Source organism: Podarcis pityusensis (assembly GCF_964106645.2).
Source record: "Podarcis pityusensis genome assembly, chromosome: 13".
NCBI classification, from domain to species: Eukaryota; Metazoa; Chordata; class Lepidosauria; order Squamata; family Lacertidae; genus Podarcis; species Podarcis pityusensis.
The window spans coordinates 31982450-32009956 of record NC_138038.1 but is presented as its reverse complement, the minus strand read 5'-3'; the positions used below and the strand labels follow the sequence as shown (position 1 = coordinate 32009956).

General features: G+C 44.8%; 1 protein-coding gene across 2 annotated transcripts; it reads left to right on the top strand.

Annotated features, from left to right (window-relative positions):
- The first annotated feature begins 474 nt into the window (after positions 1–474).
- Positions 475–26912, top strand: LOC308461287 (von Willebrand factor A domain-containing protein 5A-like). Of its 2 annotated transcripts, none has more exons than XM_080978063.1 (18): positions 475–617; positions 5552–5648; positions 5872–6074; positions 6513–6735; positions 7533–7705; positions 10718–10907; positions 12076–12257; positions 12591–12679; positions 13254–13398; positions 13884–13963; positions 14042–14156; positions 15570–15734; positions 15892–15995; positions 19861–20066; positions 21511–21693; positions 23355–23506; positions 24417–24540; positions 25033–26912. In XM_080978063.1, the coding sequence occupies exons 2-18, from the start codon at positions 5609–5611 to the stop codon at positions 25110–25112; spliced, it is 2454 nt and encodes an 817-aa protein (XP_080834189.1). In that variant the 5' UTR covers positions 475–617; positions 5552–5608; the 3' UTR covers positions 25113–26912. The 2 variants fall into 2 exon arrangements, with proteins under 2 accessions (XP_080834189.1, XP_080834190.1); XM_080978064.1 differs by having other exon boundaries at positions 10718–10832; positions 25033–26911.
- The last annotated feature ends 595 nt before the right edge of the window (positions 26913–27507 follow it).

Sequence of the window (27507 nt, the reverse complement as noted above, 5' to 3'; positions counted from 1 at the left end):
CCAGGGCTTTCTCTAAAACTTTTAGTTTAAACTTGTGATTATAATAATTAAGAAAAAGATACCGAGCGATAAAATACTAGAACTGATAAAAGCTAATAAAAGGCTGATAAAAGTAGTAAAACCTAATAAAAACCACACAACTGACACACAGCTCAAATCGATGCTTCCTCTAGCGACACCATCTTTAATCCACGTTCTAATATAGCAAGTCCTCCTCCTCTCTCCTGCGTGTGGGGGGAGCACCCTGTTGCAACAGGTTAAATAAAGATCAGGCTTACTAGCTGCTTTGCGTCTCAGTATTCTCTGGTTGGCCTCTGTTATTTTCTCCTACCGATGGAGAACCTACAATGTGTACCCCATAAGGGAAAGGTAGCAGTTTTTGTTTACAACAAAAACAAGAGGACACCATGACTTTAAGATTAATGGCCTAAAGATGGAATGGAAAAATCCTCACCAGTATCTAGTAAGGAATTTGTGGACACTCCCTGGCTGGGGGCGGGAGTAACGGGAAGTCCCTCTGCATTCAGCTCAGAAAGGTTTACTTTCGGTTTAGCTCCGCTGTTTGCAGAGCAAGTCGAGGAGGAAGGACGTCCATCGAGGTCTGCTGGCGCTTTGAGGTAAGAAAATGATTTACTGCGTTTGATTTCTGAATGGGCTCGTCTCTACTGCATCCTCATAACATCGCTCTCTCGCTCTCTCTTTCCTGTAAACAAAAATGCAGCCTTGACTAGATTATCTGGATCCCCGTTACCTTACGTATTTGCGTCTGGGTCTGTTTGGGACTCAAATCCCCTTTTGCTTCCCAACTTCCCGCATCTTTGTTCCCTCTGAATAAACACTCACCACTCACCCGCTCTTTAACCCTGGCGATCAATATTCTATCATATCTTTATTGCTTCTTGGGCCATTTTGCCTTATTACAGCCAGCGATTTCGTTCTGCCACTAGGAATCTCCCTAGTGGAGGGAGGGAGGTACCAAAGTGGTTGGTAGGTCTCCTCCCTCCTCTCTCTCCTCCCGTTTTATTTTCTAAATGTAGCGTGCGTGGACAACTCTGCCTAGAAGCCTGGTAATCTCATCCTAAAACTCTGCATCCTAATTCCGGAGCCTGAGAAAGCTGGTTGCACCAACGGGCACTCTGCATGTGCTCAGAGGTGCATTCTGTGTTGTTGCTGCTGCTGTTCTGAAGAGATGTTTTGGGACTGTGATGTAGTCGGGTGAGACTTCAGAACTTCAGAAGTTCTTCATGGCCTCTTCTTCCTCTCCTGGGCTTGTGGATGTTTTTCCTGTGGTACAACTAGGGTTAGACACCTGTGCCCTACAGTGGGTGGGGGGAAAGTTGCAGAGTGGCCCTACCATTAGGCAGAGTGAGGCAGGCACCTCAGGCAGCTGGATTTGTGTGCCATAGAAAGACAGCAAGTTGTTAGTTTTTAAAAAAAAAAATGGCCAGGGAGAGACTGCAGCTGCACCTATTTCTGCTTATGCGGTTTTCTCCTTTGGGTGCCACAGTACCTTGCCTGGGCAATAGCACATCTTGACTAAGGGTGGGGAGTGTTTGTTGCAGCTCCACCCAGGAACCCAAACACTTTTGACCAGCTCTTCTATGGAACAGTTAATTCTGTCATATTGATGTCAAGAGTGACTCAGTATTCATGAGGCGTGCCTGTGGTTTTGCATTATGGAGTAGTTATTTGGAGTAGTGATTTGCACTGTTCCGTAGCTGACCCCAAGCCCTACCCTTCCTTGTGCAGTGGAAAATGGAAGGCATTTCCCAACACTCGCTGTAATCCAGTGCTAATGCTACTGGCCCCTCCAGGGAGCAGGCAAGAAATCTCAATAAACTTTGAGGTCTGGCAGGGCAAATCCACCTCTTTCCTTTGCATCCGTTAGTGTTTTAAATTTTATTCTGGGCTTCTTGCCCTGCCAGACAAATCTAGAAATATCTTTCTGCCACCTCTTGAAACAATCCATTCTGTCCACAATTTGCAAAGTTTGAAACAAAAACAACATTCTAGGCAATACATTCATTTTTATCGCAGCAATACGGCCCAGCAGTGAAAGCTTCAAATTTGACCAAATTTCTAAATCTTTTTTCACTTCAGCCCAACATTTTTCATAGTTATCTTTAAATAAGTTCCCATTTTTTGCTGTCATGTTAATCCCCAGGTATTTAACTTTCTTAACCACTGTTAAACCTGTCTCATTCTGAAACCTCTCTCTTTCAATCGGTGTTAAATTTTTCTCTAAAACCTTAGTTTTTGACTTGTTCAATTTAAATCCTGCCACTTGACCAAATTCTTGAATCAGTTCTAAAACCCTTTTAGTACTAGATTCTGGCTCCTGTAACGTCAATACTAAGTCATCTGCAAATGCTCTCAATTTGTACTGTTTAGTTCCGACCTGTATACCTTTAACCAACTGGTCCCTTCTAATCATATTCAGCAAAACCTCCAGGACCGAAATAAAAAGAAGTGGGGAAATTGGGCAACCTTGTCGTGTCCCTTTTTCAATTTTAAGTTCTTCCGTCACAACATTATTTACAATTAGTTTAGCCTTTTGTTCTGAATAAATTGCACTTATACCATTCTCAAAACCTTGGCCTACCCCCATACCCTGTAGATTCTTCTTCATAAAGTTCCAAGAAATGTTGTCAAAGGCTTTCTCCGCGTCTACAAATATCAAAACTGCTTTAGTGTTTATGTTCACTTCTAGTTTTTCCAAAATATCAATTATATTCCTCAAATTGTCAGACAAATGTCTTCCTGGGAGAAAGCCCGCTTGGTCTTTGTGAATCTCTTCCATCAACACTTTTTTAAATCTCTTAGCCAAAATATCTGCAAAAATTTTGTAATCCACATTAAGTAATGATATAGGGCGGTAGTTCTTAAGCTGAATCAGCAGCTTTTTGCTGGCTGAAAGAATGGCTACTTCTTGAAAACACTGACATTTTGGACCTAGAAGGTTTTAACAATGTATTTGGATGGCATGCATATCTATGGTATGATAAGGTCAAAGCACATAAAGCATTTAAAAACCACATTGTCAGGAAAGCGCTGTTTAATGTTTGGATAAGATATAAGGATTTGTTAGAAAATAAAACCCCAAGGTGGCTGTCACCAATGGAAGCGAAAGCCTTGAAAAAGCTTAATATGGAGGTCAAATGGCCGAAATATTGGGAAATTTTGGAACAAGATGGAGATAGACTGAAATTGCAGTTTTGAAAAACTAAAAAACAAAGTGCGAGACTGGCTTCATTATTTTCAGATAATGGAGGCATTTAAATTGGACAAGAAAATTGGCTTCCAGGTGGAAAAATCAAAATTAGAAACTGAACTGTTAGAACCCAAAACTAAGAATTTGTCAAGAATGTATAACTTGCTGCTGAAATGGAACACTCAGGATGAAACGGTAAAATCGGCTATGATTAAATGGGCACAAGACGTTGGACATAACATTATGTTTGCTGACTGGGAACAGTTGTGGACCACAGGTATGAAATTTACGGCATGTAATGCCTTAAGAGAGAATATTATGAAAATGATATACAGGTGGTACATAACCCCAGTCAAGCTTGCAAAAATCTATCATTTGCCCGATAACAAATGTTGGAAATGTAAAGAAACTGAAGGTACATTTTTTCACCTTTGGTGGACGTGCCCAAAGATTAAGGCTTTCTGGGAAATGATATATAATGAATTAAAAAAGGTATTCAAATATACCTTCCCTAAGAAACCAGAGGCCTTTCTCTTGGGCATGGTCGGCCAAATGGTGATAAAAAAGGATAGAACTTTCTTTATGTATGCAACAACAGCAGCAAGAATACTTATCGCAAAGTATTGGAAGACACAAGAACTTCCCACGCTGGAGGAATGGCAGATGAAACTGATGGACTATATGGAACTGGCGGAAATGACTGGTAGAATCCGTGACCAGGGAGAAGAGTCGGTAGAGGAAGATTGGAAGAAATTCAAAGATTATCTACAGAAACACTGCAAAATTAAAGAATGCTAGAGTGATGTTGGATTGAAAATAAGTGGTTTCCAGCTGTACAGGATTTAAAGTTATAGATAGATTAAGATTAAAGATTAGGATTAAAGAAGTTTAAGGAAATGGAAATTTGGTATTTTAAGAGGTAAAATTTTAATGCTATATTATATTAAGATTAAAGATTGGGATTAAAAAAGTGGAAAAGAAATTGCTGGACAAACAATTTGGACTGGAATACAAAAGAGGGAGGTATGAGGAGGTCCAGAAAATAAGTAAATTTAAACACGGAAATGAAAAGGTGATTGTTTTTAATTGTTCTGTTTCTTTTTTTGTTTTTTGTTCTCTGTGGTTTTTTTTTTTCTTCTTTGGATTATGTACTGTGTATTTGTGTACTTCTTTTTTATGTTTTTCTGTTTAATTTTTTACTGAAATCTTAATAAAAATTATTAAAAAAAAAAAAAGAAATCTCAATAAACACAGAATTTCACTGTAACCCCTTGAGGTCCTTTAACCTTCCCTAGACTCACAGTCCTGTGTTTAAAGAGAGGTAAATGAGAACGTGGGTGGTGCTGTGTCTAAACCACTGAGCCTAGGGCTTGCCGATCAGAAGGTCGGCGGTTCGAATCTCCGCAGTGAGGTGAGCTTCCGTTGCTCGGTCCCAGCTCCTGCCAACCTAGCAGTTCAAAAGCATGTCAAAGTGCAAGTAGATAAATAGGTACCACTCCGGCGTTTCCATGCACTGCTGTGATTTGCCAGAAGTGGCTTAGTCATGCTGGCCACATGGCCTGGAAGCTGTTAGGATTTTTATCTATCCGAGCTGCTCCAGCGAGTGGTACTATGATTGTTTACATCATGTGAGTGTCTAAGAGAGCGTGAGAAAGGAAGTCTGTACTGTATTATCTCTTCCTTCCTGAGTGCTGTTGGAGGTTGGTTTCACTTCAGTGTGTGTCGTAGGTTCTGTACTGGTGTTTTGAACTTCTGCAAACCTTGAGTTTCCCTTGCGTCTGTTGACACCTCCCTTTTGAGCACAGGGGGTCCCATTTCGGCTACATAAGGAAGGACCAGAGTCTTGAGAAACAAGATTAGTGTTAGGACAGATGATGAGATAGTGTTTGCAAGAACCAACAAGAGTTCTTATTCCCAAGTAATGAATTCACAACGAAAGCCTTTGCTTATTTGTGTACCAGTAAAGGCTAAACATTTTTAACATTTTTTCCCAGAATTGTATACAGCATTCTCTTTCATCCAACAGCATTACAATGTTTTAAGTTCCCGTACAATTTTTGAGCAATGCCAGGTATTTTCTGCTGGTACAGTATAAAAATGGCCATATTGAAATAATAAGAGGGTCCACTTCGCTCACTTGAACTCTTTCCGTCTTTAGTTCCTCGGGATAAACACTCAACTCCCACCCGCTCTTTAACCTTGGCAACCTGTATTCTATCATATCTTCATTGCTTATTAATCCTTTTTTCCTAATTACACCCAGCAATTTTCTGATAGAGGGTCAGCTTCGCTCACTTGACCTCTCCGTCGCTTTAGCCAAAAATTCTTTGTTTTCTACAGTTGCGCTGAATTGTTGGGAAACCAATTCTTTCACAAAGATCATCATCGTCATCAGTCATGATTATCTGTGGCCTTGTCACAAAGTCTGAGGAACCTGGTAAGTTACCTGCATTTGGTTATTCAGCTAAGCAGGTGCAAAGCAGTAAGAAGTCTAAATTGCCAATGTACAGCTTTCTAGTTTAGGGTATGTGATGATGTAGGTTCAGGTATCCTAAATAACTGGCTGGCCTGGCAGTGGGAGCCAAGATGACTGGAGAGGGTTTCTCCAAAGTATACACAGGGCCATACATTGAGCCTTCCTTGTTCTCTCCTTGCCCCAGTGCCCTTGAAGAGCATCTCTGTGGATGTGGTGGTCCGAGGCTTTGTGGCTGACGTAGTGTCTGAGCTTCGCTACCACAATAAGGAGAAGTCTCCAGTGGAGGTTGTGTTTGTCTTCCCTCTGGATGATGAAGCCGCCGTATATGCCTTCGAGGGCCTGATTGGTGGGACGCGGATTGAGGCCCAGATCCGAGAGAAGAAACAGGTATGGAAGGTCTGAGGAGAATCAGGGCCTTTGGCATTGGGTGGCCAGTTTCAGAAGGGAGGCGGAGGCTTCCCTAGAGAGGACTCTGTGCCTACAAGCAGATTTTGTGTCAAGAAGCTCACATGTTGTGCTTAAAAGAAAGAGTGCCTAACAACATTCAGTTGCTGTAGTGGGGAGCCTGGCTTCCTGGCCTCTTCTGCTGCAGCTTGGTATAATTTTAACCTAATGTATGAATTCTAAAGTTACAGTGTAGCTACTACAGTGCTTATAATTTACTTTCACAAGGTAAAGTTACAAAAGCATGGAAGCTTCGCTGGTAGGTAACCAATTGGTTGACAGCTGTTTTTAAATGGGAATCCTTTCTTGGGACCACACCTGCCTGTGTCCTTGCCTTCCTCACTCCTGATGTTCTTCTCTTCTCTTCACCACCCAATGCAGGCAGAGCAGGAATATGAGGATGCCTTAAGTGAAGGCCGGCAGGCTTTCCTGCTTGAAAGAGAAGAAAACACCAGTGACATTTTCACCTGCAGCCTGGGTAACCTCCCTCCGGATGGAGAGGCCACGCTGAAGCTCTCCTATGTCCAGGCCTTGGCTCCGGAGCCCGACGGGGCCATCCGCTTTGTCCTGCCCGCTGTCCTCAACCCCCGCTATGCACCTCAGGGTAAGCTCCTGCACCCCCAAACACACTAACTAGCCCCACATACAAGCCTCTTGCAATGCTGTTTTGTTATACCTAAGCTCTGTGGATTTGGAACATTAGGAATACTAATATGCTCCTTTGTATGCAACTTATATAAGGATGAGATGAGTTATTTTTTACTCCCATCCTACCAAATTACCGAGGAAAGACCTTTGAATCGGGTTTGACTTCCTTATTGGCTGACACAAACAAAATGATAACAGAAACATGCTAGATTCCTCTTTCCTGCTGTAAAGACCCATGAATGTGTTTTGTTACAATTACTTGTGTCTTGGTTTATAGAGGTCACCATATATTTTAACTCTGTGTTTTAGAAGCTGCATGATTTCGGTGTTTTAAGTTGTTTTACCAGGTCTTTGACCATATAGTAAAATTTGTACTTCATCCCCAGTTGGGCTTCATCTGTCAACCTTTCTCTTTCATGTACAAGCCTCTTAAAAATTATAATGGATGAATAAATAAATAAATAAATGAGGAAGAACATTCAGATTGGCTGCCTGAAGTTGTACAGTACACTCTCAGGATTTTGAATCTTCATTCTGCTGCATATGTAGACTAAGCCAAAGTGTAGTGTCACTCTTAACCCAGCTGTGTTCCCACTTCATGGTGACACTTCCAGCAGTCTAATTCTTCCTCCCTTGTGTGCTATAGCACCATATCATGTAATGGTAGCTAATGTTGTTTTTGCAACATTTTCCTCATGAGAGCTTGCCCACTGTGTTCCATAACCCATGACACTCTCGTTCTCTCGTCTGCAGGTTCAGGAGGGGCCAATGTCACCAAGAGCATACCACGAGTGCCCAAGGGGACGCTTCCTTACACCCTCAGCCTCAGTGCTACGCTGGAGTCGCCTTATGGCATCAACCGTGTGGAGTCCAAATGCACCCTTGAGCCCTTGCGCTATAGGGCAGAAGACCGTACGATTGCCCAGGTACGATAGTGAATGGAACAGCTTCTGAAAGGGGTGTATTTGTTTCCTTTCATTCTCCACTGGAAACTGTACAAGAAATCTGTGGTTAGGTCTAATGGCTGACGTAGATGTGCCATTGTACATACGTAGCCTCGCATGACAGGTTTTCTTTTGTAAACAAAAAGAAGGGAAGGGAAGAGTAAGCTGGATTGGGGCCATGGCTTGGGAAGGGGAGCGTTTGACTCTTGCAACTACTGTTGCGAAGGGTTAAATGAATACCTGATACCTTCAAGGTGTGCTCAAAAATCACAGACACAGCAATGGAGAAAAAGAAAGTAAAGTTATATTGCTGGCAGCAGTAAGACCCAGCGGAATGGTTTCCAAAGACTGGGTGTGGAGCTCTGGGGCTTTGGGTTTATATACCTTTTCCAAACAGCATTAAGCATTACATATTCATAAATTGCAGCAAAATCAAACCAATGAGCTTGGACACAACCCTTCCTAAATCCTCCTATGTCCATTTAAAGATCACTGCTTTTAAAGATCCATTTAAAGATCATTCTGCTTTTTCCATATATGTACTCAGGATGTTACTAATTGCTTCTACCTTATTATCAGCAAGCGAGCTAAAAAATTCCCTTTTGGCAGGCAAAGCCAAAATCCCCCCTTTTGTTATCAGTCATCTGCGTAAAATGGAAAGTATCCAACTTCGGACATCCTGCTTTGTCAGGTCATGGTGACCATCGCATGAGCACAAGGAATGTTCTTTACAGATTGCAAACGCAGCTAAATATATTTCTGCTTTCTGCAGGCACAGCAGCAAGAGAGAGACACAGCAATTGATTATTAGCATTTGGGCACTCTTAGCATTCACATTAAGCATTATTAAGGGACATGGTAGCATATGAGGCACAATGGTATACCTGTTATACCTTATTCAGGTGGCCTTGCCACACCACTACAAGCCCTGTTTGGAATCTCGCTCCCCATCCTTGCAGTTTGTGAGGTGGGAGCTGTGGGCAGGGGGCAATTCTAATTGAGACCACCATTTGGCAGGAAACAGTATTGTTTTTGTTTGTCTGAATATGGCTTTCCTTCAACACCACTGGCTCTTTCTTTGGCCTTGCATGGCTGGTTTGATTTTTAAACAATGTGTATAATGCCATGTCTGGTGCGGCCTTGAATCCTGAATGAGCTCATGATGAACCTATAATCTGAATATTTGTACTATAAGTGCACCTTTTAATAATAATGTGTGAGTCACTGACTGCCAGTGAGCCCCCAAGCCTAATTCAAAGTGTCAGTATTAGCATACAAAGTTCTTCACAGCTTAGGACCCATGTACCTAAAAGAGCATCTTGCCCAATATGGACTACCTCAGACGCTGCTGTCGGCCCTGTTGGTGATGTCATCACTGAGTACTGCCTGGTTGGCCCTGACCCATGACAAAGTGTTTTGGGTGGCAGTTCCCCATTTATGGAATTTCCTCTCTGGTGAGGTGCATCACGTCTTCCTTGCGATTAACATTTAGGGTTCCTTGCTACGGGGATATATAACTGGTTTTAGATGCTGTTAATGCTTTTAAGTGTTCTTTATTTTTCTAATATTGCATTGTTGCTTCATTTCATGCCCTCAGCTCCTTTTGGGGGAAAGGGTAGGATAGAATTTTAATGAATAAAAACATGAAAATACATAACATGGTATGGTGCTCTTGAGGGCAGGATGAGGAGATCTGGATCAGGTGGGCCATGCTATGGTGGGATCAGTGTAGCCCTTTCTTTTGTTGTCGTGTGACAAGGCTAGCTCAGTAAGTCTGGCCACTTGTCTTTAAGCAGAAATCCCCACCCACACTTACTGTGTCATGGGGTGATAACCTCAGTGGATGCAAGCGTTAACTTGCTATATGCATAAGCAAACTTCACTGTAGTGTAACCAAGGGATTGGACACAAGCCTTACAGTGCAAATAGAAGGAGGAGAGAAGGCCTGATCCTTGAGTGCATTCCTGTGGCTTAAGAACACAAGCTGCAGGCATCTTCCCCTGCAACCCATGTTTCAAGCTTTGAAAGCGGACTGGGAACTGCAGTTTGGTGACCATTTTGTGTGCTTTTGCCTGGATGAACTATGCCCTTGAACTGTGATGGATACATCTGTGTGTGTGTGTGTGTGTGTGTGTGTGTGTAATTCCAAAGATATACAGTACACTGATCAATCAAAAATGCAAAACACAAAATAATGATACAAAGAAAACAAATAATACACCCATGTGACTTCCCTCCCCCAATACTTGTCACCCCTTAATCTTTGAGTTCTTATTAACATTGCATCTTTGGTGTTTCATTCTTAATATATTACTTTTTTTCTAGTTCTACTTTACAAACCTAATCTTACTTACTTAAGTTTGTGATGGATACATCTTTGTGCACACATACGTGCATATATATATTGTGAGATCTCTAGCTTTGGTTCCTAATGTACAAAGAGAAGTTCACAATGGCTGCCTTGGCCACTTTTGCCTGGTCTGCTACTCCCATGTTGTCTCCCAAACTTGAAGGAATACATCCTTCTGTATTCCCCACTTCCTCACAAGTTGGTCTTCCTCTTTAGCCTAGGTTCTGGCCTTTACTGTAAACCTGAAGAGCCAAACTCACCAAAAACAAGAAGTCCCAGAATTCCCCTTAGGATGGGAAAGGTTTTTTTTACTCTGTGTCTGTAGTGGGAGTTACTGAATGGTCCCTTTGAAACCAACATTGAGAAGAAGATTTGAAAGTAAAGGAAACAAGAGCTTTCCGTGCATGAGTAAAAGCAGGCAGCTGTCTCTACCCAATACTTATTCCACCATCTGTTCTTTAATAGATTATTGTAACCTCAGTGATCTCTCATGACACACTATTTTAGAATTAAAGATCCCAATCGGTAACAATATTTTAAAATGTGTTGCGTTGCACACATAAATATATGTGGGAGCTCTTTAGAGGGGAGTGGTTTAAACTCTGCCCAGCATTCAAGCTCTGCTTCTTTTTGCCACCCCAAAGGTCTCCTTGGCTGAAGGGCACCAATTTGACAGAGATGTGGAGCTGCTGATATATTACGAGGATGTTCACAAGCCCAGCGCCCTCCTAGAGGCTGGGAAGCCTGGGGCTGCCCCAGGTGAGCAAAGCCTAAGGCAACAGAGGACGTGGGGGCAGAAACTCAAAAGGGTGCTGAGAGGTGAAAGGACTGGATGTGAGTCATAATATTAATTATGTTCTATGGGAGAATTTATGGACAGTAAATATGAACTGTACGGCGTGTTAAGCATTAAAAGAAAATACGGCAAAAATGACCCATAGATGGTACTTCTCACCTGCCAAACTAGCAAAAATGTTTAAAAAAGAAAAAGGCAAATGTTGTAAATGCAATGAAGTAGAGGGATCTTTTTTCCACATGTGGTTGTCCTGTAAAGTAATCAGGGAATTCTGGGAAGTAATTTACAATTAATTAAATAAGATATTAAAAAAAACCTTCCCTAAAAAGCCTGAGACATTCCTCTTGGGAATTGTAACAACAGAAGTCCCTAAAAAACTAAAGAATTTATCACAATATGCCACCACAGTGGCTAGAATCTTATTGTCACAAAGGTGAAGAACAAGTCCCCACTAGGGAAGAGTGGCAGATTAAACTGCTTGAATATGCTGAATTTGCAGGTATAACGGACAGGATAGGATAAAAGGATGATAAATAAGGAGGATTGGAAAATGTTTGTTGAATATTTTAAGAAACAGTATAAACAAGTAAATAACCTAGCAGGTTTTGAGTAAATCCAGCAGAATAGGAGCTAATAGAAATTAACAGAGAAAGAAATTTGAACATTAAAAATTTGAAATAATACATGATTTAGTAGAAGAGTAAATAAACCAGGAAAAGGGTAGAAGAGAGAGTCATTAGGTACAGTGGTGCCTCGCAAGACGAAATTAATCCGTTCCGCGAGTCTCTTCGTCTTGCGGTTTTTTCGTCTTGCGAAGCACGACTATTAGCGGCTTAGCGGCTATTAACGGCTTAGCGGCTTTAAGAAAAAGGAAACAAACTCGCAAGAACTCGCAAGACGTTTCGTCTTGCGAAGCAAGCCCATGGGGAAATTCGTTTTGCGGAACGACTCAAAAAACGGAAAACTCTTTCGTCTTGCGCGTTTTTTGTCTTGCGAGGCATTCGTCTTGCGAGGTACCACTGTATTTAGGTGTATGTTGTGATTGATATGAAAGTTGTATAATTGGTGGGTGGAGGGAAGGGGATGTAGGATGTGTGTTTTTTTGTTTCTTTATTAAAAATGCAAATAAAAATTATATAAAAAAAGAAAGAAAGAGGGGATATTGCCAAATACCTATTGGATCTACTGTTTTCCAATGAAACACAGCCTCGCTGATGGGGGACCCGGCTCTCCTGCTTACTCTGTACCCCAGCGTCCCTGCCCCAAAGCCAAGCCAGAAGGCAACTGGAGAATTCCTCTTCCTGCTGGATCGCTCTGGCAGCATGGAGTGCAACACCGAGTATAGCTCTGATTCACCTGATTCACCTATGCGGATTCAGAGCGCCAAGGTATCCACGTGTTTGGATGCATAGGGAGGGACGGTGCTGTGCTTTGGAGAAGGCAGGGTAATGGAAGCCTGGAGGTGGAAGGATCCTCTGTGGGAAGGCCTATAATTATAGAATTATAAAGTTGGCATTTGACAGTGTCTCCTGGGATTTAATGTTTAAAGTTTTGGAATTCATGAGTTGTAGAAACACTCACATAACTGAAAACTATAAATAAAGATTATATAAAAAAATAGAATTGGAGAGTTGGCAGGGACCCTGAGGGTCATCTAGTCCAGCCCTTTGCAAAGGGTGGGTTGGGATATCCACGTAGCTTCATCTTTTACCTTATTTTAGGAGACCCTGATTCTCCTGCTGAAGAGTCTCCCTCTGGGATGTTACTTCAACATCTATGGCTTTGGATCCACCTATGACTCCTTCTACCCGTGAGTGTACTGTCACAGACCTTTTATTTTCCGACTTCTCCACCTGTTTATATGTTTGGTCACTGGTAAAGAATAAAACAAGGTGTTAGATACATTACTTGACCTTTGATGTCAATGTGTGTGCACATGTGCACCCCAAAAGATTTAACCAAGGAATTGAAAAAAATTCTCCCAACCAGAAGGGATGTTTTCGCAAGCTGCCTTCTAAACTTCATCTGCAAAGCAGTACATCCTGGACCCCTAGAAATTCTGTCCTCCTCTCTGGCTACCTCAAATCTTCCCCTTCCCCATGTGTGCCTTCCAAGTCCTGCTGTTTCTCTTCCTCCGTGCTAGCTGCAGAGTAAACATAGCTTTTCTCTAACTTTGATGAGGCATAGCACAGTCTGAGTACTGACTGATGAGAGGAAGGGTATGCATCTGAGTGGGTGAGTTTTAGGGGAGCAATTAAACAGCTGGTTCTGGTGGAAATGTGGAGTGTTGTGGGACGTTAAAAAAAAAAGCCTGGTGGGGAACTGGCTGAGCTTGGGAGGAAAATAGGTCCTTTGCCTCCTTGACTCTCTGAAACTCTCTACAGGCAGAGTGTAGAATACACCCAGGAGACCATGTCCAAGTCCCTCCAACGGGTGAAGGAGCTGCAAGCCGATCTGGGGGGTACAGAGATTCTGCAGCCGCTGCAGGCCATTTACAGCCAGCCATGCCGAGAAGGGTATCCTCGCCAGGTATTGAGTCCTGTAGTTATTGGCATTGTTCTCCTGTATTCAGGGCTGGCCTGGGAATAGAGTTACTGAAATGAGATTTCTTTTGCCGGATCTCAGAAGTTTCCTTTATGGCAGGGGTGAAGGAACCCTCAACCGGTGCATCTCATTCCACCCAGCATTGCCATAATTTGGCTCCCAAGGCCATTTCACCCCCAATATCATGCCCAACTGCCCCATATCTGACATCATATAAGATGTAGCTACATAGAAGCTACCAGGAGCCCCTGATTGTTTCATTGCAAGCAGTTGATTGGCACCGATGGTGTGCGCTACTGGGGTCAGCTGCACTATGGAGGGGGTCGCTGTTAGTGAGGCTGGTTTTCCCTGTTTACATGTAGGATTTGAATCCAGCCGGGCCCTGAAAATGGACTTCAAAAGGGGAATAGGATAGGTTCTGATACCTCTCTGTCCTCCCTCCCTCCCTCCCTCCCTCTCTCTCTCTCTAGCTCTTTGTGTTCACGGATGGAGAGGTGTCTAATACAGATGAGGTCATTGCTGAAGTTCGACGTCACAGCACCTCCCACAGGTAAGGCAAGGGAGAGGGAAACCAGCTTTTCGCAGCTCTCTGCACCTGGCCTAGGTTCACCTCCTCTTTCTCTGACAGGTGCTTCTCCTTTGGCATTGGCGAAGGGGCCTCCACAGCCCTCATCAAAGGAATTGCCCGTGCGGCCGGAGGCAGTGCTGAATTCATCGCAGGCAAGGAGCGCATGCAGGCCAAGGTGAGGCTCAGGAGCTCCACATTCCTCTTCTGCCTGTCCTTACCAGGCAGGGACACTGCTAGATGCCATCAGAGCATGGAATCCCAGCTCCCTCCTCACCAAAATAGCACATTTTCTTACTTCTGCAAAGCATCCATGAAGCCCAGATTCATAAGGCGTTGTCATAAGGGCTGCACCCTTGGATTGATCATTTGCTCAGCCTTCTACTCTCCTCCTAGACTGCATGTTGAAACCTTACACAGCTAGCAGTGCCCAGCTAGAGTTACAGCTGGAGTTTCTTTATGGGACATTTAGAAAACACATTGTGACAAAGCAACATAGGTTGCCTCCAGATTCCTTTTTGGTTGAACCTTCCTTCTGCTTTGTTAATGGGGAGGTTGGATGACCGTTGCATCAAGCCATTGCTACTTCACGCATTCCAGTGCATTTTCCTGTTGTTTTCCTTATTGCAAGAAATCCAATCATTTAGGGAGGAAGTGAGTTTGTTACACAAATCAACCACAATTGTGCAACCTGAATCTGCCAGTATGCTGTTGAATCTACCCACAAAATGGCGAGTGTAGAAGGGCCTAGTGGTTTCTATGCAAAGGGGTTGTTGTAGCTTAGTGGTTTCCTTTGCAAGGTACAATACTTTGTTTCAAAGATGGTTAATAACTGCCTTAACACTTTCAATCTGTCACTGGACAGAGTAATCATTTCTAGGTTGGCCATTGTTTTCCCCTATCCATAATAACAACAATAATAATTTTGTTATTTATACCCTGCCCATCACATAGATTGTCTGTGGGCAGAGAAGGTTCAATCTCTTAAGTATAACTGAACGCTACTGAAAGCAATCTGTTCTCTCTAACAGATAAGCCCTATGGTGAGCCTGCTCAGAGAGCCAGAAAAGACCCTAATCTCTAAACCCAGGTCCCTATCTAACCCTTAGGCAATCCCTGCCTGAGCAATTTCTGACAGTCCTGACAGTAACTGTCAGTTTCAGACTTAAATTCCATTCTTTCTCTCTCCCAATTGGCTGATCTACTCCCCAACTGACACTGGTCGTTGGGTCACAGGTAAACCCAATTCCTGTCCATCACACCATCTCAATGCCATAGTTTCTGCTGGAATAAAGAAATTGGTTTCTCATAGCATCTCTTGTCTCCTTATCAATTCCATTCTTTTTTAGCGTCCCCTATGTGGCAGGGTCATTGCATTGCTCAGAGTCTGTCCAGTGGGTTTCTATTCTATGTTCAGTGGCTTTTGGAGAAACCAAGATGGCATCTTCACCAGCCCCTCTCCTGACTTCTTTGCAAGCACTGTTCACACAGTTTCAAAACAATCTCACATAGAAACTTATTTTTAAGCGATAGTTGAACAGGAACTTTGATATTCTCTTAATGTCATTGCAAAATTCTTGCTTTCCCATAGGCCCTGCAGTCTTTGAAGAAGGCCCTGCAGCCAGCCGTGACCAGGATTTCTCTGAGCTGGGACTTGCCTCCTGGTCTGAAGGCTGAGCTTGTGGGGTCAGGCCCACAGGTCATCTTCCAGGGGCAGCGCTGCCTCATTTATGCCCAGATCCGTGGGCAGCATCAGGTAAGCAATGACCACCAGGACCTTAACTACTGAATAATGCCTCTCTCCTATTCTGAATACCAAAACTTGACTTTATTTGTGGTTTTTAATGTCAGAAGGTATTGTTCCGACGGCTTCTTGCCCTTTCCCAGTTCTGATGCTTTCTCTTCTGCTCCAGTCTTCAGGCTCCAATGAAGGGACTGTTGTTCTTCAGTACCAGTTCCAAGACCAGACTTTCAAAGAAACAATGAAGTTCTCACTCCAGGCTCAGGAGAGTGACAGGTAAGACTTCTCCTATTATATTGCCTCTGCCCTCCACTCCATAGCTTTTGACAAACACGATGTGCTTTGTGTAATTACAGGCTGACTTGGAAAGCTCTCATCTTACTATTTGTTTGCTTGCTTAATTTAATTTATACACTACTTGATTGTAAAAAACAACAGCAACCCTCCAAGCAGTTTACAAAAGATAAAACAAGAAAACCAAGAAAATTTCACAGCCTTACTTTAAAACAGACACAGTTTTAAAAATCAGCTAGTGCAGAATTCACCATGGCAAGACGGTTTGACCACACGATGGCTGGGACAAGTTCCACAGGGGGGGAAGCACTGGGACATCCGATCTCAGTGATCATGGGCAGGAGGAGGAGTTACGCTAAGACCAGACCATGTCATTACCGAGGAGGCAGGTTTAGTTGTTGTTTGAGGACTATCCCTGCCTCCGGTTCTGGCCTTGACCGGATGGATACTGGAATCAACAGGGGAAACCCACATGACCTGAAGGTGTTGCTGTGTAATGCCAGGTCAATTATGAATAAAACCACTGCCGTCCACGACCTGATTGTGGATGGAGGATTTGACCTGGCATGTGTGACAGAGACCTGGTTGGAGGAAGCAGATGGGCCTGTCCTTGCCGCTGCTTGCCCACCAGGTTTCTCTTATGCACAGCAACCCAGGTCATGTGGGCGGGGAGGGGGGGTTGCAGTGATTTTTAGGAAGTCATTAGCTTGCATCAGGCGTCCTACTGGGAAGATCCAGTTTTCTGAGTGCATGTTCTGGAAGTTGGGTAATAGGGGCAGTACAGGATTCCTTTTGGTGTACTGACCTCCCCACTGCACTAAGGATTCCCTGTCCGAGCTGCTTCAGGTCGTGGCGGATGTTCTCCTGGAGACACCTAGTTTGGTTGTCCTGGGGGATTTTAACATCCATGCCGACACGACCTTACAAGGGGCCACTCGGGACTTCGTGGAAAGCATGGCCTCCATGGGGCTGTCCCTGAATAAGTTTGGCCCAACTCATAGTCATGGACATGCCTTAGACCTGGTGTTCACCTCTAGTGACGTGGGTGATCTGACACTAAGTAATAGTGAAACAAAAGAAGTGCCATGGTCAGATCACTTCCTGGTGCAACTGGACTTCTCCGCGACCCTTCCCCTCTGCAGGGAGGTGGGACCAATTTGGATGGTCCGCCCCCGCCACTTAATGGATCCAAATGGTTTCCAGAGAGTGGTAGGGGATGCTTTATCCCATGTTGATGGCCTTTCAGCTGATTCCCTGGTGGCCCACTGGAATGCGGAGTTAACCAGGGCTATCGACTGTCTGGCTCCGAAGCGCCCTCTCTGATTGCATGGAGCCCGGACAGCCCCGTGGTTTTCTTCGGAGCTGAGGGCGATGAAACAATCGTTGAGACGGCTAGAGCGTTGGTGGCAGAAAACTCACTCCGAATCTGACCGGACACAGGTTAGAGCTCAACGTTGAGCCTACCAAGTGGCGATAGCGACGGTGAAGAAGACTTTCTTCACCGCCTCTATTGCATCTGCAGAAAATAGCAGCAGGAGACTCTTTCAGGTGGTCCGCAATTTAACAGAACCACCTTTACCACCAGGGCCTTGTAAAGACCCCAAGATCTCCTGCAACGATTTTGCAAAGTTTTTTGCAGATAAAATCACTCCTATTCGGAAGGAGCTAGACACCACCGTGGGAGCAGGGCCGGGGCAGGAGAGTGCTAGAGCCCTGTCTGGTCAAGTTGCATGGAATCAATTTCAATCCGTTACCCCTGAGGATGTGGACAGGCTGCTTGGATGCGTGAAACCAACCACCTGTCTCCTTGATCCTTGCCCATCCTGGCTAATTAAAGCAAGCCGGGAAGGGCTGCGCGATGGGCTCTGCGGGGTGGTGAATGCTTCCCTCCGTGAGGGAACATTCCCAGATCCGCTGAAAGAGGCGGTCATTAAACCGCTTCTTAAAAAACCATCTTTAGACCCGGCCAGTATGGCCAACTATCGCCCAGTCTCAAATCTTCCATTCTTGGGCAAGGTGATTGAGCGTGTGGTTGCTGAACAACTCCAGGCACACCTGGAGGATGCGGACCATTTGGATCCCTTCCAATCGGGATTCAGGCCTCATCATGGGACTGAAACTGCCTTGGTCGCACTGCTTGATGATCTCCGGCGGGCTAGGGACAAAGGTGAGAGTTGTTTCCTGGTTCTGCTGGATCTCTCAGCAGCCTTTGATACAATCGACCGTAACATCCTTCTGGACCGTCTAGAGGGGCTGGGAGCTGGGGGCACTGTTATACAGTGGTTTCGCTCCTTCCTCCTGGGCCATGTTCAGAAAGTGGTGGGGGGAGGATGAGTGTTCAGACCCCTGGGCCCTCACTTGTGGGGTGCCTCAGGGTTCCGTCCTCTCCCCCATGCTTTTTAACATCTATATGAAGCCGCTGGGAGAGATCATCAGGGGGTTTGGACTGGGTCTCCATCAATATGATCCAATATGATACCCAGCTCTACCTCTCTTTCAAATCAGAACCAGTGAAGGCGGTGAAGGTCCTGTGTGAGTGCCTGGAGGCAGTTGGAGGATGGATGGCGGCTAATGGATTGAAGTTGAATCCTGACAAGACAGAAGTACTGTTTTGGGGGGACAGGGGGCGGGCTGGTGTGGAGGACTCTCTGGTCCTTAATGGGGTAACTGTGCCCCTGAAGGACCAGGTGCGCAGCCTGGGAGTCATTTTGGACTCACAGCTGTCCATGGAGGCGCAGGTCAATTCTGTATCCAGGGCAGCTGTCTACCAACTCCACCTGGTACGCAGGCTGAGACCCTACCTGCCCGCAGACTGTCTCACCAGAGTGGTGCATGCTCTAGTTATCTCCCGCTTGGACTACTGCAATGCGCTCTATGTGGGGCTACCTTTGAAGGTGACTCGGAAACTACAACTAATCCAGAATGTGGCAGCTAGACTGGTGACTGGGGGCGGCCACCGAGACCACATAACACCGGTCTTGAAAGACCTACATTGGCTCCCAGTACGTTTCCAAGCACAATTCAAAGTGCTGGTGTTGACCTTTAAAGCCCTAAACGGCCTCGGCCCAGTATACCTAAAGGAGCGTCTCCACCCCCATCGTTCTGCCCGGACGCTGAGGTCCAGCGCCGAGGGCCTTCTGGCGGTTCCCTCATTGCGAGAAGCAAAGCTACAGGGAACCAGGCAGAGGGCCTTCTCGGTAGTGGCGCCCGCCCTCTGGAACGCCCTCCCAACAGATGTCAAAGCAATAAACAACTACGTGACATTCAGAAGACATCTTAAGGCAGCCCTGTTCAGGGAAGTTTTTAATGTGTAATATTTTAGTGTATTTTTGGTTTCTATGGAAGCCGCCCAGAGTGGCTGGGGAAACCCAGCCAGATGGGCGGGGTACAAATAATAATAAATTATTATTATTATTATTATTATTATTATTATTATTATTATTACACCGATTCTGGTCTTACTGCACTGGCTACCAATTTACTTCCCAGGCCCAATTCAAAGTGCTGATTTTGACCTATAAAGCTTTAAGCAGCTCAGGACCACAATACCTCAAGGACCTCCGCTTTCCATATGAACCGGCCTGGACTCTGAGATTATCTTCTGACACCCTTTTTTATGTGCCTCCTTCATGAGAGATCCAGAAGGTGGCAACACGAGAACAGACCTTTTCTTCTGTGGCCCCCAGTTTGTGGAATGCTCTCCTCTGATTCACAAGCGGGTTGGCCATCCAAATCCAGTCTTCCCTGTCCATTGGCAAATCTGGATTATAGAATATATTAAGGGGGTTACAGCATGCCAAATGGTCCCAGCATTTCTCTCCATGCTCCCTGTTTTCCCTCTCTGCAGGCTCCCTGTTCACCGTCTGGCAGCTCAGGCCCTCCTGCAGGAACTGGAGGGGGTCGGGGAGAAGGAAAAGAAAAAACAACGCCTGGCTCTGGAGACGAGCCTGAGTTCAGGGGTGGTGTGTTCACAGACCGCCTATGTGGGAATTAACACAGAGCTGGGCACGCCACTTCAAGGGCCTCTCACCCGCCGAGACGTTCCCCATCCGTGTAAGTTCAAGGAGATGTATTGTGGGAGAGCCCTGGTCACTAAGGGAGAGTTTGGTTGAATGCCATCACATCTATTTAGTGCCATCTAGCAGAACCTGTCCAGATGACCAGGAGCTGATTTGATTGTGCTTTCAGGGAGCTCATTTCAAATACTGTGGTACCTCGGGTTACAGACGCTTCAGGTTACAGACTCTGCTAACCTAGAAATAGTACCTCGGGTTAAGAGGTACTTCAGGATGAGAACAGAAATCGCAGGGCGGCAGCGGGAGGCCCCATTAGCTAAAGTGGTACCTCAGGTTAAGAACAGTTTCAGGTTAAGAATGGACCTCCAGAACGAATTAAGTTCTTAACCTGAGGTACCACTGTACTGTGATCAGTTTCAAATCAGTTCCCTTTCAAATCATCAGTTGTTTAGCATTTTGCACATAAAATTATCATCGTTATTATCATTATTTATCAGCTGTTTTTCTTCAAACATGAAACTCAAAGCAACTTTAAAAACAAGAACAATACAGCTAAAAATTCACACCCAACTCTACCACACACCTCACTAAAATTAAGATCTGTTGGCCTCAATGAATAAGAATGTTTTTCTCTGGCACCTACAAACAGCTAGTGATAGTTATGCCTCCCTGGGGAGAGCATTCAATAAATGAGGGGGGCCACCATTGAAAAGGCCACCACCCTTCATACCTCCCCTAGATGTTTGAGTAAAGCAGGGATGGAGGAGCACTGAGGGTTTTATTTTTTTAAAGTTTTAACAAGAAGAAATAACAGATGGGTTCTATACAGAACAGAGCCTCTCCCTTCTCCCTTCTGCCCCTTCTCACTGTACTCAAACCTTGTTTTAAACTGCAGCTTACTCCCCTTCATGCTACTCAAACCTCTGCGATTGTTTAAAATAACATTTTTCCTTTCAGTTATTCTCCATCCCTGCTTTACTCAAACCTCTGTTATTTAGAACCACTTTCCCCCTGTTAGTATTCATGCCTTCTCGCCCCTGTGCAATAGCCACTGGTGTTGCTTATCCTGTCTTCTCCTTTGCTCCCCTACCCCACCCTGACTCCATGCAAATCCAGGATTGTGATGAGGCACTGCAAATCCTCTAATGGGGACTGCATGGTGACAGCCTTACATTTTAATGCAGATAGTAAGATATAGATGTTCAAGAGATGGAGGAGTGTGCTCCTAGGCCAGTGTAAAGATAGGAGTAGATAGACAACAAATATTTTGTTGTGAAGTCTGAACTATTCTTTTGGAACTTTTTCCAGCGTCCCCACCGCACACTTATTGTAAGAGAGGTGGGCTTTCATTGCAGTTGCTGTCAAGGTCTAGACAACCCTGAGCTTGTTGGAAGACTGGGAGGATACAAATAAACTTGCTATATCCTGGAAGGTAGCAACCAAAAAAATCACATGAGCTATGTCTTTTCTTTTCCTGCTAGATCTATTGCCCTTTTCAGCACCTGGTGGACCTGCTGTGTTGCAATCAGTTGGCATGAGCAACAGACGAGTAGGAGCAGCACCACCTATGTATATGATGTGTAGTATGCCAGGTCCTCTCCTCGCTTGCTCTGCTGATTGCATGAATGAGTTTGAAGACATCTTATGTTCGGAGTCTTTTTGCGGTCAGTCCTCATGGAATGGATGCAGGGCAGATACTGGAAACAGTGGAAACTGGAAACATCTGTCAAACTAATGACCAGGGATGTCCAACAGGTCGATCCCCGGGAGGTTGCAGTCGATGACTGTTGATCGCAGGCTTATTTCCCTTTGCTTTTGCCTAAGAGCACCCAGCCCCGCATCCTCTCCCCTGCCTGGATTTTCTCCTGATATCTGTAATGGAAAAGTGCTTTCATAGCGTTGTTTTGGAGAGCAACTAATCCCTTAAAAGCCCCCCCCCCCAAAAAAAAAAAGCCCAATAAAATGGGCTATCTCATTTTGACCAGATCAACTTTGACCAGATCACTGTCAGGTTTTAATTCTGAAAGTAGATTGCAGTCCCTCGGGAGTTGGCCACCCCTGTAATAGACAAGCTAAGTTAGGGTTGCCATACGTCTGGAATTTCCTGAACATTGCCCGGATTCGGCCGTCTAAAGCAGTGTCTGGATGGGAATCGCTTGAAAGTTGGGAAAATCCGGATACAGTGGTACCTCACAAGACGAATGCCTCGCAAAACGAAAAACGCGCAAGACAAAAGAGTTTTCCATTTTTTGAGTCGTTCCACAAGACGAATTTCCCTATGGGCTTGCTTCGCAAGACAAAACGTCTTGCAAGTTCTTGCGAGTTTGTTTCCTTTTTCTTAAAGCCGCTAAGCCGTTAATAGCCGCTAAGCCGCTAATAGCCGTGCTTCGCAAGACGAAAAAACCGCAAGACGAGACTCGCGGAACGGATTAATTTTGTCTTGCGAGGCACCACTGTATGTGGCAACACATATCGGAAGTCTCGATGTTGATGAATTTCCTTAAACGCAGGACGAGGGCTTCTCTGCCAGGTGGTGATAAGGTGTCCAGTTAGGAAGGAGAGTCAGTGTTCATCCACACTCCTGCTTGCCCCGTGCCCAGAAAACATGAGTCTGAGCGGTTTTCTGCTTGTCCTGTGCTTCCTACAAAGGCAAAGGTTCTGCCACTTTTCCCCAGAAAACCCACTCTCTAGTGGTAAATCGGAACAAACAGCAGTCCATGGAAAACTCAGTTTCCATTTGTTCTGATTCAGTACTAAACCATGGGTTTTCCCAGAGGAAAGCAGCAAGAAGAACAAGGTGTGGATGAGCTCTCAGAAACAATATGCCCATTGGCTCAGCTATTTATTGTCCTATGTATACTGATGGAAAGGAATGCACTTGTCTTGCCAGTGCAATGAAGGAAGTACCATCCATGCTTTTCTCAGCAACCTTGAGATTGAAGCCTTCTCTACACACTGTGGGGCTGCCTTTTGTACAGGAGCTGAGAAGCTTCAGCTGGTACAGAATACCTCCTCCCATCTTTTGATAGAAGTTGGACATAATGAGAACATAGTATACTGCAACTGTACTTGTTCCAGCAAGCATGCAAGCCCAAGTGGTCAACCCATCAAGCCCTTAGTAACACTTCTGTGTCAGATGAAATGTCCAGCATTCTGCTTCCAGCCAGAGAGTTTCACAAAACTTTCAAACGGGGTACCGAGTGCAATGGAGCTCCCTTGTCCTTTATTCCTCAGTGTCAGCTGTTCAAGGGAGATTGCATTCAGCTGACTCACTTTGAAACTAGCTGCCTTAAAGTTGATCATATTTTTAATGGCTCTTTTGCAGAGGACGTTGAGCCCACCCCCAAGAAAGAGGAATCTCCTTTCTTGAACCTGGTATCTCTGCAGAATGCTGATGGCTCCTGGCCGCTTGATTCTGACCTGGCCAGCATCCTAGGCCTGAGTGAGGCTGAGATCTCAAGCAAATCACCTGCCCAGGTAGGTTTTGTGGCAGAACCAGTGGCATCTACTGGGAGCAGAGTGGCAACAGCAATCTGACTGTTGAATGGTTTCTTTAAATGTAAAGGTTCATCATTGTTCCACCCGATGTGTATGTCTTTGAGGGGCCAGAGCAAGGGCCAGAGCAAGATAACGAGACCCAGCTTTGCAGCTGTGAAACATAGCAGGTGCTGCTGAGTTGTATTGATTAAGCTGTGTCAGCAATTGGGTGTAGTATATAAGGAGCAGCACCTAGCTCTCCCATTACCCTGGGGGATGGGTTGGTGGTTGGGTCTGGTTTGTTGTTGATGTATTTAGTGTAAATGGAGTTTTTGTTTTTGTAATTAAAACCTTGTTTAAGTACTTTTTGAGTCCCTTTTTAATGCATGGTCTCCCCAGCAAGCTCTCTGCAGCGCTACCACACTGCAAATAGCCAGCAGTCCGTGGATATAAATGGCCACCCATGATTTTGGGGCGTGTAACAAGGGGATGTGGTAGCACTAACCATAATTTTCTGCCATACATACATACATACATACATACATAAATACATATGAAGCTATAGGGTTTAGATTGCCAGGCAAAAGCCCCTCTATAGAGATCATGTAGAATGAGATGCAGGAGAGGCTTATTTCTCATCTTATAAGCAGAAAGGTTGGAGAAACTGCCTTAACTATGGCTTCCTCCATAGAAATGATGTTTGAATGAGCAGTAAGGTAAACGATGGTTTTCAAACCTGCTTCAAACCATGGCTTCATAACCTGGGTTGTCGCTAAATTGTAACCATAGTTCCAACATGTCACACTCAACCATGGTTTTATTTTGCTTAAGCATTGCCATGCATGTGCAGGACCAGTGAGTGACCAGGGTCCAATGTTTCTCTCTTTTGACTCCTGATTCTCGTTACCAGGTGGCCCCGAACACATGGGCGACAGTGCTGGCCATCCTATGGCTCCACATCAATGCCATGGAGCAGAAGGATGAGTGGGAGTTACTGGAAGCAAAAGCTCTCAGCTGGCTCCATGCAACCACAGGTGAGTTGTGGGCAGCTGGATGCGGGCGGGCTTAGGATGGTGTGAGGAAGAATGATGGAGAGGCTGAAGCTTGAAGATGAGACAGCACTTCTGTTCCCCAGTCCAACCAATGCTTCATTTAAACTTTTATTTGATCCCTACTTGGGTCCAGCCCGATCCCCTTTCTTGTGAATTTAGCATCCACACTAAAAAGAAAAAATCCTGCCCCACCACTAGAGCTCCAGTCTGGGCAGCACAGCTTGCTACTCCCTAGCTCCCGCCATAGAGATTTTCACCAAACAAATGCTAATGCAGAAGGCAGTGGTACCATTAGCATGGCACACACTCTTCATCTCCAGCTCGGAGGTGGATATGTCCCCATTTTTCCATCATGGGGAGGGCATAGAATGGAGAGAAATGAACAGGCCTGTTTGAAAGCTACTTGTGCACAGGCTGCAGTGAGGTGAGTGGCACTGATTAATCCTAGCTAACTGCTTATTTGTTTGTCTGCAGGGCCTCAGCTGGCTGAGTGTGTAAAGGCCGGCAATGCAATGCTTGGAAGCGGTGTGAGCCCGGACGTTTTTGAAATCTGAGTTTCTCTCTGCAGTTTTCTCTCTGTGCCTTTTAAAACTGAAGTTTCTGCTTCACTCTTCTCCCCCACCCCCCTCCAAGTGTACCCAGCTGTATTCCCACTAGGGTGTCATCAATCCCAAGCTGTGTGCTTGCTTCTGATGCTGCCATAGCTTCGCTGCAAAAAGCACTGGAGTTTCCTTCCTCTGGAGCTGCCTTACATTAATGTAATGTAATGTAATATAATATAATATAATGTAATGTAATGTATTAATTAATTAAAGGTCTTGTTGCCTTAAGAAGGGGAGAGGGTACACAGCAGAGGAGAGGGTCGGATGTGTTGAGAATGAATGTTGTATACTGAAATGTTTTGTAATGTGAACATAAGGACCTGATTTACATACAATGAGATGAAATGTTAATAGGAAGTCAGAAAGTAAAAAGGGGGTTATAGAGATGCTAAGAATTTAGTAAAGATGTTCGGAAGTCAGAAGGAGGGAGGGAAGGAAGTCTGTGCTCATTTGAGCAATGTTTAAGGTTATTGTTGTATGTAACAAAATGTGATTATGATAAATATGGAAAACTCAATAAAAAATAATTTTAAAAAAGGAGAATGAATGTTGTATAGGTGGGTGCTGAAAGTCATTCATTGTGGAAGCAACAATTCTCTTCAACATGTAAGTGGGAATGTGAGAGTTCCTGGAGAGGAAATTGTGGCTGCTACACTCCTGCTGCTGCTGCTACACTGTTCTGAGTTCTGATTTGGCTTAGTGTGTTGTCCAAGCCCAAGCACATAGTCTCTCTTCTTCAAACAAACCACGAGCTACTAAACTGAGATCAACCTTAGATTAACAGCTTGCGGTTGGTCTGGGGCAAGACAAACCATGAGGCCACATTTGAACAACCCACTGACCTAAACCATGGCTTAATTCACAGCAGCATGTTTGAATGACCTGCTGAGCCCCAAACCATTACTTAGCTCACAGCAGCAGGACAGAGCAGCAGCTGCCATCTCCCCAGAAATCCTCATGGCCAGCCATAGTTCGACTTAGTGTTACATATGAAGCAGCTCAGTCAGTTTCCAAGCCCAATTAAAGTGCTGTCATTAACCTTTAAAGCCCCAAATGGATTTGGGCCAGGTTACCTGAAGGACTGTCTTCTGTAGCTCTATGTGCCTAGTCCTTAAGGTCATCAGAGAACCCTTTCTCCAGGTTTCCCCACCTAATGAGGCAAGACAGATGATGGCCAGAGAGAGCCTTTTCAGTGGTGATGCCCTGATTATGAAGTGTCCTCCGAGGGATTTGCCTACCATTTGCATTATGGTCTTTTTGACACCTATAATGTTTTATTGTACTGTTACAGTCTTTTGAGTTTTGAGTTTTTGATCTGCATTTTGTAACCTTTCAATTTTAAGTTTGCAAATTGGGGAAAGGGTAATTGCCCAGTGATGCAGGTATTCCCATGTTCAGTCTCTGCTGTCAACAGACAAAGCTTTCATTGAGGGAAAAGGGACTGATTGAAAGTATCTGCAAGCAATTGACAAATCCTGTAGTGTGATTTACAGATAAGCAGATACTTTGTATCTTTTCAGCTGAGCAGAGCTGTTTTGCAGAATGGGGCTGGTTTGTAATAGATGGTGTAGCTGTAGCATGACCCTGTCTGTAAATTGAGATGGATTCAGACAGAGCAAAGTCTCGCCATCAACCTGTGATGGTATTTTGTTCTAATTTTACTCTTACCAAGGAATGGAACTGGGTCATATTGAAAGGTATAACTTCCTCTTATGCTTTTTTGTCAAGCAAACTTTTTCCGCACAGAGACCCCTGAATTGATCGGGCTAGACCAGGGGTCTGCAACCTTTAAGACAAAAAGAGCCACTTGGACCCGTTTCTGAAGGAAAAAAAACATGGGAGCCGCAAAACTCGTCATTATAAACATAACTTTTTTGTCACTTTTTAAAAATTATTTCTTTGTTTGACCCCTCAGAATTACTCCTCCTCATAGAAATGAACGTTAAATTAACAAGTTACCTTTTTGTGTGTGTGTGTTCTTCACTCCCCTTCAAAACAGTGACCAGCGTACATGCCCCCTTTCAATGCAGTGACCAGCGTACATGCCCCTTACAATGTAGCGGGCGGGCGGGCGGGTGGGAAGGTGACGTCGGGACGGTGCGTGACTAACGCGCGCACCGCCCCCATGCGACGTCACAGCCAGTACAGCGCCCGCCACAGTGGGGAGTGTCGGAGCGCACAATGCTCCCCTCGCTAGTATCCGCCCCGGAGCCGCGGCAAGGGTGTAAAAGAGCCACATGCGGCTCCGGAGCCGCGGGTTGCAGACCCCTGGGCTAGAAGAAATTGTATGCCAAGCAGGCAAGCATTGCTTGGACCACCAGATGGCACTCTGTGCCTGGAGAACACG